We start from the raw sequence: 11,125 nt of genomic DNA, 5'->3' as shown, positions 1-11,125 counted from the left end.
ATCGCCCTCACTCTATCTATCTATCCTATCTATCTATTGCCCTCACTCTATCTATCGCCCTCACTCGATCTATTTATCTATCTATCTATCTATTGCCCTCACTCTATCTATCTATCTATCGCCCTCACACTATCTATCACCCTCACCCTATCTATCGCCCTCACCCTATCTATCTAACGCCCTCACTCTATCTCTCTATCTATCTATCGCCCTCACTCTATCGCCCTCACTCTATCTATCGCCCTCTATCTATTGTCCTCACTCTATCTATCTATCTATCTATCTATCTATCTATCTATCTATCTATCTATCTATCTATCTATCTATCTATCTATCTATCTATCTATTTCCCTCACTCTATTGCCCTCACTCTATTGCCCTCACACTATATCTATCCATCTATCTATCCATCCATCTATCTATCCATCTATCTATCTATTTATCCATCTATCCATCTATCTATCCATCGCCCTCACTCTATCTATCGCCCTCACTCTATCTATCGCCCTCACTCTATCTATCGCCCCCCACTCTATCTATCACCCCTCACTCTATCACCCCTCACTCTATCAATCTATCTATCTATCACCCTCACTCTATCTATCGCCCCTCACTCTATCAATCTTTCTATCTATCGCACTCACTCTATCTATCACACTCACTCTATCTATCGATCTATCTCGCTCTATCTATCTATTGCCCCCACTCTATCTATCTGTCTATCTATCGCCCTCACTCTATCTATCTATCGCCTCAATCTATCTATCTATCTATCGCCCTCAATCTATCTATCGCCCTCAATCTATCGCCCTCAATCTATCGCCCTCAATCTATCTATCGCCCTCCCTCTATCTATCGCCCTCCCTCTATCTATCTATCGCCCTCACTCTATCTATCACCCTCACTCTATAGCACTCACTCTATCTATCGCATCACCACAGCATCACTCAGCACCACCACAGCATCACTCGGGGGCACCACAACATCACTATGCGCTACCACAGCATCACTAAACGCCACAGCATCACTCGTCGCCACCACAACATCAATCAGCGCCACCACAGCATCAATCTGTGCAACCATTCAACTACTGGTTCAAATATGTTCTTTCAATGTTTCAAGCTTTATTACAGATGTCACAAAAAGATGTTAATATTTCACTTCTGTTCTTGGATTTCCGTCACAATAAAATACACTGAACATAATCTTCACAAAAGTTATTTACAAAAGTTTAAGCTATTGCTATTATAAATTACAATAACTTTTATTTAAGTATTAATTATTAAAAGAAATTAAAAGCCATTGTTATGTGTAATAGCAATACATCTAAGCCATGTAAATACAACACATATTGTATTACAAATGCTATAGGTGTCACATTTGCTAAAGTTATAACTATTTGCATTGTCAATGACAAAGCTAATAATTTTTTGTGCCTTTCTGCCCCCTGTTAGACTCGTTTTTTGTGCCCTTCTGCCCTCTGTTAGACTTGTTTTTCCATTGTTTTTCTGCCCTTCTGCCCTCTGTTAGACTCGTTTTTGTGCCTTTCTGCCCTCTGCATCACCACATCATCACTCAGCGCTACCCCAGCATCACTCAGCACCACCACATTATCACTCAGCACCACCACAACACCACCCAGCGCCACCCCAGCATCACTCAGCACCACCCCAGCATCACTCAGCGCCACCCCAGCATCACTCAGCGCCACCACAGCATCACTCAGCGCCACCACAGCATCACTCAGCGCCACAACAGCATCACTCAGCGCCACCCCAGCAGCACTCAGCGCCACCCCAGCATCACTCAGCGCCACCCCAGCATCACTCAGCACCACCACATTATCACTCAGCACCACCACATTATCACTCAGCACCACCACAGCACCACTCGGCACCACCACAGCACCACTCGGCACCACCATAGCATCACTCAGCGCCACCCCAGCATCACTCAGCGCCACCCCAGCATCACTCAGCACCACCACAGCACCACTCAGCGCTACCCCAGCATCACTCAGCACCACCACATTATCACTCAGCACCACCACATTATCACTCAGCACCACTCAGCACCAACACAGCACCACTCAGCACCACCACAGCATCACTCAGCACCACTACAGCATCACTCAGCACCACTACAGCATCACTCAGCACCACTCAGCACCACCACAGCATCACTCAGCGCCACCCCAGCATCACTCAGCACCACCACAGCACCACTCAGCACCACCACAGCACCACTCAGCACCACCACAGCATGACTCAGCGCCACCCCAGCATCACTCGGCACCACCACAGCACCACTCAGCGCTACCCCAGCATCACTCAGCACCACCACATTATCACTCAGCACCACCACAGCACCACTCAGCACCACCACAGCACCACTCAGCACCAACACAGCACCACTCAGCACCAGCACATCACCACTCAGCACCAACACATTATGACTCAACACCACCACATTATCACTCAGCACCACCACAGCACAACTCAGCACCACCACAGCACCACTCAGCACCACCACTGCACCACTCAGCATCACCACAGCACCACTCAGCACCATCACGGCATCACTCAGCACCACCACAGCACCACTCAGCACCACCACAGCATCACTCAGCATCACTCAGCACCACTCAGCACCACCACAGCATCACTCAGCACCACCACAGCACCACTCAGCACCACCACAGCATCACTCAGCGCAACCCCAGGTTATAGGTGTCACATTTGCGAAAGTTAACTACTGGCATTGTAAATGACAAAGCTATTAATTTAGCTATTTTCAAAACCAACACATAAATAAAACAAGCATTTACAATGCAATGGTTTCGCCTTTTGAAAAGTTTGAGCTATTGGCATTGTAAATGACAATTTTTATGTATGTGTTGGTTTTGAAAATAAATAAATAAATGGCATTGTCATTTACAATGCCAATAGCTTAATCTCTCGCAAATGCGAGACCTATAGCATTTGCAATGCAATAGGTCGCGTATTTACGCGAGTTTGAGCTAATGATATTGCAGATAACCATGCGTTTTATTTGTTTCAAAAACCAAAACATAAATAAAAGGTCTCACACTGCGGTCTCTCACACAATGCTGCCTCTCACACGCCATGCTCTCCCTAGAAGACTCACACTGCTGCCTCTCACACACCATGCTCTCCCTAGAAGACTCACACTGCTGTCTCTCACACTGCTGTCTCTCCCACACACACACATGCAGAGAGCGACACACACAGCCACACACATACAGAGAGCCACACACACACGTACAGAGAGCCACACACACAGCCACACACATACATACAGAGAGCCACACACACAGCAGCTAAACCCTGAGCAGCAGCTAACCCTTGCACAGCAGCTGAGCTACACTTCAGTGTGCTGTACGGTTGTCTTAATAACCCCCAACTGATAATTAAATTAAATAAAAACAAAAAGGCCATGTAAAATATTATACAGACGGTTTTATGTAAAGTTTTACTTAGGATTCCTGTCCGGGCATTTGCAGAATGTTAAAAAGTGAACAGATGGCCGGTATTTTCTTTTTGAAAGGAGGCCTCCATAGTTCCCACACTAATGTTATTCGTAAATAAACACTGCCCATATGCATTGTGTTTCTCTTTAAAAGGCAAAGACTTAGCCAACTTAAGCTGCTGTCTTTTTTAAGACCGCCCACTTGTGTGCCGAAATGAGGAAGGCCCTTTGAGTTTGTCTGACCTGGATCAATCACCAAACACCAGCATCTGGAATAATCGATTTATGCTGCCACCAAAGATGTTTATACTACGGTGTTGCGACAACAACCGGCTATGTTAAATAAAAAAAATAGAGAAATCAAGCATGAGGCCTAAATCTAATGGAACAAAATGGGTGAATTAGGATGAAAATAATACTGTTAAAAAGTAAGCACGATGTTACATGGTCACAATGCCTTCACACTAGACACAAGATTCATGAAATGTAACATTTGAATGTTCATGATCAATCCGTTTACATGCCTTACCCTACCCGTGCACAAGATACAAGAGGTCGGTCTCAGAGTAGGCATCAAGCAGAAACACTACGGAAGTTGAGGGCGATAGGGGAAGCGGAATTTTGACACGTTCAGCATTGCACAAAAATAGTCTTGCGTTTCCGAGATGTGCCCGCAGCATGCGCCCCCTTCCTGTAAGGCATTCCACTGACATTAACATCCAACAGCGCCGACCTGCTTTACATTAAATCATGCGCTTATGCACGGAATGTTCTATTGCGCTGGTGTTTGATATTCAGACATCAATATGCTCTTCTTCTTCCTGGTCATCGTTTTGGGTGGCCATAAATATTTGCAGAACATGCCCATTTCCAGATGATGCCCATTATTCAAAATGCAGGCCTCGCTTGGGGATGTTTGCGTAAGTTTAGTCATCGCGTGTGCAGTAAACCATGGCGTGTAAAAAAACGTCAGCTTTTCTAACCTAAAGATGCGCGACTTCTTGTTCACAAAAAGAGTCCCTCCCCCACCCTGGTGGCTTTGCAGCGGCGGCGTACTTCGTGTCTGCATCGTCCGTCCCTGCAGCCGGTTTCACGCTGACCTCACTGTGCCCATACACTGCACAAACACGGGGTGCAGATATACTGCACGCCCCCTTCAACAGGGACCTCTGGGTGCGACTCGAAGTCCGGGTGCGGACTGACTACCGGCACCACCTCACGGCCGCTCTAGTTCTCAGCTGGATGCGCCCTTGGGCAGACACGACAGATATGCAGCAGATCCAGTTCTCTACAGGAGGCCATGCGTTGTGAACGAAGCCAGGGTGTGGAGGGGGGGGTTGGGGACTCACGATGACAGGTGGATGAAGAGGCCCCGGGTGGCAAGAGGGTGGGTAGGGAAGCCACAGGCAGGGGCTTCAATGAAACATCTGCAGAGATTAAGTGGCTGGGCGGGGCAGATCCGGGTTCCAAGGGGTTTGGCGAGGTGGAGAGGGAGGGCAATGTGAAGGGTGGCGACAAGGGGTTGGGCAAGGCAAGCTCGGAACCTAACGAAACAGCCGTCGGGGGTAGGGGTATGCGAGGACAAGCCTCGGAGAACGAGGGGTCTTGAAAGGCAGTCTCTGCAGACTGAGAGGTTTCAACGGTGGTCTTGGGCTCTAAGTGGCTATGATGAGGAGAGGCCGCAGGTGGAGATGGGGTGTGAGAGTCCTCGTAGACGGGCAGTGGGACAGCCCTAAGGGGAAGGGGATTGGGAGAGGCGGCGCTGATGTTCAGCGAAGAGGCCCCGGACGGGGGGGGCTGTGCTCGGAATTGTCCGGGCTTCTTCATGCTCCCGCTGCCTAGGGAGCAGGGAGCCGCCGCTGGCCTCGGGCTTCCGGGAGGTGCCCAGTCCGGGGGTCCGGGACATTGTGCCTCGGGGGCCTCCCCCTGTGAAGGTGCGCTGATGGGGCCGCCCTGACTGTCGTCACAAACGGGTTGCGGCTTCCATGGCTGGGTGCTCATCCTCTCCTCCGGGATGTGGGCAGCTATTCCTCCTCCTCCTCCTCCAGCGAAGTCCGCTGCCTGCTCGCTCTCCATGCGGCTGATCGGAAGGTAAAAATGTCAAGCGGGAGGGGGCGGGAAAGGGGGAGGAGAGACGCAGAAGACGGCCGGAGCAGGAAGGCGGTGCCGGCTCAATGCCGGACCAGATTCGGGGGCGGGAGAGAACACGGACGACGGGAGGGGGGCGGGAGAGGACACGGACGGCGGGAGGGGGGCGGGAGAGAACACGGACGGCGGGAGGGGGGTGGGAGAGAACACGGACGGCGGGAGGGGGGCGGGAGAGGACACGGACGGCGGGAAAGGGGAGGGAACGGGAAACAACGTAACTCCGCCCAGGGAAAAAATCTCGGGAACGCCCCCGAATCTGGTCCGGCCTTGACGGACAGATCCGGCACTCAATGGCTAGCCTCCATTTATGGAGCTAGCCAATGAGAGCCGGGGGACGTTCCCGAACTCCTTATAGTCAACAAAGGATTTCACCTGCGCTGAAAAGCTGCGCAGAGCGCAGCCTTTCGGCAGGCGAAACCCAAAAATTGTCATTTACAAGACCAATAGCTCAACCTTTCCTAATGCGAGACCTATTGCATTGCAAATGCTTGTTTCTTTTGTCCTGCCCGCCATTTTGTTGCTTTTCTCTGGACCCTGACCCGCCATCTTGTCCATTTCTTCGCCCTTTCCCCTTTTCCCTCGTTTCCACCTTGACGGTCCTTAAATGTTTCTTCCTTTTTCTGATTTGCCTTTTCTCCACACCCTTGTATCCCTCCCACCCTCCCTTGGAGTTGTGACTGCGTCCCCCCTCCGACCCCACTTAATGGAACTCTGCTCTCCTGGTTTTTTGGGTCTTGACCTGAGAAAATCTACTATTTGTGTATCTTTGTATATAGAGATAACTCTAATCACTAGTATATGCAGTAGACCTTTGTACTCTCTACCATTCCTATGTGACTCTTAGAGTATATCCATTTGTATCCCTTCCCTATATATATAGAGATAACTCTAATCACTAGTATATGCAGTAGACCTTTGTACTATCTGCCATTCCTATGTGACTCTTAGAGTATATCCATTCGTATCCCTTCACTATGTATATAGAGATAACTCTAATCACTAGTATATGCAGTAGACCTTTGTACTCTCTACCATTCCTATGTGACTCTTAGAGTATATCCATTCGTATCCCTTCCCTATGTATATAGAGATAACTCTAATCACTAGTATATGCAGTAGACCTTTGTACTCTCTACCATTCCTATGTGACTCTTAGAGTATATCCATTCGTATCCCTTCCTTGAGTGCTCCTCCTTGTGTGACTATAACTTGTACATTTGCAATTTTTTTCTCTATGTATCTTTTATGCAACGCACGTAACCCTGAGTCCTTATGTATCGCAACTGGTTCTTATGTAAAGCGCACTGACACCTTTGGGTAATGTTCGTGATATATAAAATAGCATTAAATAAATAAATAAATACTTTTGGGGATACAACTCTGTGTTTGTCACAGAAAGTATGTGTTTTAGACGACAGATTGCAGAAGGGCTAGGGGTGGAAACGTTATGCAGGAGGCAGTGATTAACGTCCATGGATTTTTAGGTCTTACTTCACAGTGCATTTATCAGGCAGACCTATCAGCATTGTCCATGCTTGTATCCTGGAGATGGCCCTCCTCTAGCCTCCTCCACCCTTGTAGTTTGCCCCTCCAGGGCCTGTCCCACCCTTTCAGGAGAGGGCACTCCTCTAGCCTCCTCCACCTCTGTGGTTTGCCCCTCCAGGGTCTGTCCCACCCTCTCAGGAGAGGTCCTCCACCCGTCTGAGTCATGTCTTCTCCTGTCAGATACCTTCCGACAGTGATGAGTTTTTGGATACCGAGGCAGTAGCCTCATTACTCCATATTCATTTAGAATTTTGTAGTTCCTCTGGCGTCCTCCACCCCTGTGGTTTGCCCCTCCAGGGCCTGCTCCACCCTCTCAGGAGATGGCACTCCTCTGGCCTTCTCCACCCCTGTGGTTTGCCCCTCCAGGGCCTGCTCCACCCTCTCAGGAGATGGCACTCCTCTGGCCAACTCCACCCTTGTGGTTTGCCCCTCCGGGCCTGCTCCAACCTCTCAGGAGATGGCACTCCTCTTCTGCTCCCGCCTCCTGCGGGTTGGGCACTCCTGTTCCCACCTTTCCTCTCTCACATACAGGGCTCTCTCGTCCCCTCCTCCTCTCTGAGGGCGCCTCCCCTCGGTGCCCGCCTCCAGGTCTCTCAGAGTTGGGCCCTGCGTGTCTCCGTGGGCTTCAGTTCTCGTGGGGGGCTGGCCTTCATCCTCAGAGGGCGGCTCCCTCCATACATCCCTCTGGTGACCCTGGCCCGTTCCATTCCCCCTGCCTCAGGTGGGGGGTCGCCTCTCCGGCCTCCCTGTCCCCTCCTCGTCGGTTGGCCCTCTCCTTAGGGGGTGCCGCCTCCCTGGGCCTCTCAGCGGGTAGACCTGCCCTCCTCAGACGGCGGCCCTCCCCTCCGCCTCTCCCGGGAGCCCCGCCCGGTCCTGGCTCAGCCCGCCCCCCCCTCCTCCTCTTCCATGTGGCGCCTCCCCCTCGGCGCTGCGCTCTCCCCGCTGTAAGATGGCGAAGGCGTACGATCACCTCTTCAAGCTGCTGCTGATCGGGGACAGCGGGGTGGGCAAGACCTGCCTCATCATCCGCTTCGCCGAAGACAACTTCAACAGCACCTACATCTCCACCATAGGTGAGGGAGGGGCCGGGGGGAACCGACCCCCTCAACTCTACCACCGGCGGGAGGGTGGGGGGCAGGATGCTAGAACTTTGTATGAACTATTGCGCACTCTGCTCCCTTCATTGATGGCGCTGTGTTCTTGGACAGCGCCTAGACTCCCCCGGTGGGCACCCTGGCGCTCTCTACACTGCCTCATTTTCTACCTCACCCCCCCCCCCCCCCCCACTGCATCTCTCCACTATACACAGTATTTTATTTATTTATATATGCGTTTTTATATAGCGCGGACTTTACCCGAAGGCGTCAGAGCGCTTCACAAAAGGAACAGAAAATTACAGGTGAACAAATTACAAAAGCAGACGTTAAGGTTACATGAGGTAAAAGTGACAACTGTGAGCTAACAAAATACATGAGGCAGCAAACGGTGCATTACAGGAGGAAAGAGTGACAAGTGTGCGGGTTCCCACGCTGCGGTCCTTCGCCCCACCCATTGCACCCCCCCAGCGCATTGCACCCCCCCTCCCGAATTCCCTAGGCCTTACCCAAACTTTACCCATTTTAACCCCTTCTTTGCACTGTACTTCCCAATACTCTTTCTCCTCCCTTCATGCTCCCAGGCGTTCAAGACAGCAAAACACAAGTCGCCGTTGTGAATTTGGTAGCCAAAGTTTGGGTGACTAACCACAAAAGTTACAGGATAACTGACAATGTTTTTTTTTTATTAACCCATGTACATTTCTTAACGGTTTCCACTTAGCTCAAGTTTTCCGGGCCCCTGCTCATCCATTACTCGATTTATCTTTGTATTTTGAAACTTGTATTCCTCATTTCCAAATGATATAAACAGGACAGCAAATCCAGAATGCGAGGTAAAACCCTAGACCATGAGAGCTACTTATGCATAGATCTGAAAAACATATGCACACTGCTTCCAACCCTATTTAAGGATGGGGCACAAGGCAAACCACTCTAAAAACAAAACAAAATCATCAGCTAGTAGAGAAGAGAACACCACACTGAACAAGGAAAATAACACAAAAATATTCAAAGCACACAATAGCCCGCTAGCTACAGGCGCCTAGGGTTCTTTGAGTGTAAGTGCTACACAGTGTGCATCCTTGTGCAGTATCCCCTTTCTGCCCGGGGTGAGCCAATGCTGGAAATCCGAGAAGGAAACTTCTTCCATTAATGAGTCACTACTAGTTACTGTCTCCCACGAGGGAGACTTCCCCCTTCACTGAGAAGAGCAGCCCTGCAATCCTCCTGCCCACCATCCCACCCCCCCGGAGATGTTAAATATTTCCACATTGAGGCACACGCAGTATTGCCATGTGTGTACACATCTGATCCAACCCCCTTTCGAGGCTGTGCACGACACGTTCCCCAGGCTAGTGGGGTTCTGAGCTGCATAAATGTAAGGACTCAGCTGTAAACCAACTGGGGCTTGGAAGGTTACCTTCTGCAGGGAAATAACAGCCTGGATTGGCCTGGGAAGCCTTGTCTACTGTCATTGAAACCGTTATTTAACCACCATTGGAGCATCTTTTCTTTCACTATCCCAAACTAGCACCAACAGGGCAAATCACGTCTGTGGTTGTTGACAGTTTTAGACATTTCATTTTCCTACAGACTGCTTAGATTTTAAGTGGACCCATGTCTGATGTGATTTCCCGAGTTCTGGTACTTTCAGCCAGCAAGACCATGCCTTGTCGGTTCACTTTTCTTCTTATAAGATTGGCCCCTATTGGTTTCAGCATGCTATGTGTTGTTGGGCGAAAGACGCTGTAATTAATGGCTAAGTTTGCCCAACTGCTTACATTTTACAGTTCTAAAAATTCGATTAATTCAGCCAAGCCCTTTTTCATAGAATCTTGCTATTTTTATTTTTGAGATTAGTATAAATCCAGGAAATAAACCAGAATCCGGCAGTGACTCAAATGTATGCGCCTCCTGAGATTGTCTGTCTGAATAAAGTCCATTTAAAGTGACACTACCCTGGAATGAAATATTATTCTGAACTCCTGCTTCAAACAATTCAGGCCTAAAAACGCACATTCTTTTACGAAAAATGGTGATTATGTGATGACATTTCTAGATAAAAGGCTGTAGCAGAGCAGAGTGGTGTGATTTTCATGGGGGAAGTATACATTTCCTTTGACAATTCCACCGGATGTTCCCCACACCTTAACGCATATAGTTCACTTAGCCTTATATTGGAGTTGTTTGCTATGTCTCAGTAAACAGTGTAATTGAAACGTGGAATAAAATTGCCTCTCGTCCCCCAATAGAATCTCTTATAGCACACTTAGACTGGTGTGCGGCCACTTTCGTGGTAAAGCTTGTTTTCTTTTGTGTACAGATTTCACTACCCTACCTGGATGGATCAGAAGATGCCACCAATATGTATTTATATAACTTTACGTAATTTAAGATGGCTGCTTGTGAAAGTTGTGTGATTCTCTGGGTATCTTGGTCTAGTACAGTGCGACATTGTACTTTACGTGACTCTTTCAGTGTTGGTACAGTCCATGTCCACCCAAAAAGGCAGGTGGTAAATGAGTTGATACAGCCCATTTGTGGCGTTGGATCTTTCCAGGGAAGGTTGGATAATGGTGTATCGCCATTTTCACAAGTGCAAGTGTCATAGGGGGTGTGTACGGATTGTATTATTTTTTATTACACATACCGTGCAAGGTTGGCAAATGACTTATGATCATGGCACTGACCTGTGCCATTGGACTCTTCACAAGTCATGTGTAGCTTGAGTGATTGGCTGGTGTAGTGAGTTGTGTTTCTAAAACCCTAACGTGAGATGTCATAGCCCACTCTTTTCCCAAACTTTCAGCACAATTTCTCTTATTAATATCCTCATACAGAGCAGG

At 49.0% G+C, this 11,125-nt stretch overlaps 1 protein-coding gene across 1 annotated transcript in view; it reads left to right on the top strand.

The window, feature by feature from the left end:
* Window positions 1-8,020: 8,020 nt before the first annotated feature.
* Window positions 8,021-11,125, top strand: part of RAB13 (RAB13, member RAS oncogene family) — a 56,328-nt gene continuing 53,223 nt past the window's right edge. The window contains exon 1 of the mRNA XM_078669775.1: window positions 8,021-8,255. Coding sequence (XP_078525901.1) covers window positions 8,132-8,255 — 124 coding nt within the window. The 5' untranslated portion in view covers window positions 8,021-8,131. The remainder of the gene's footprint in view (window positions 8,256-11,125) is intronic.

Source organism: Lissotriton helveticus, chromosome 12, assembly GCF_964261635.1.
Source record: "Lissotriton helveticus chromosome 12, aLisHel1.1, whole genome shotgun sequence".
NCBI classification, from domain to species: Eukaryota; Metazoa; Chordata; class Amphibia; order Caudata; family Salamandridae; genus Lissotriton; species Lissotriton helveticus.
This window is presented reverse-complemented; position numbering and strand designations above follow the sequence as displayed.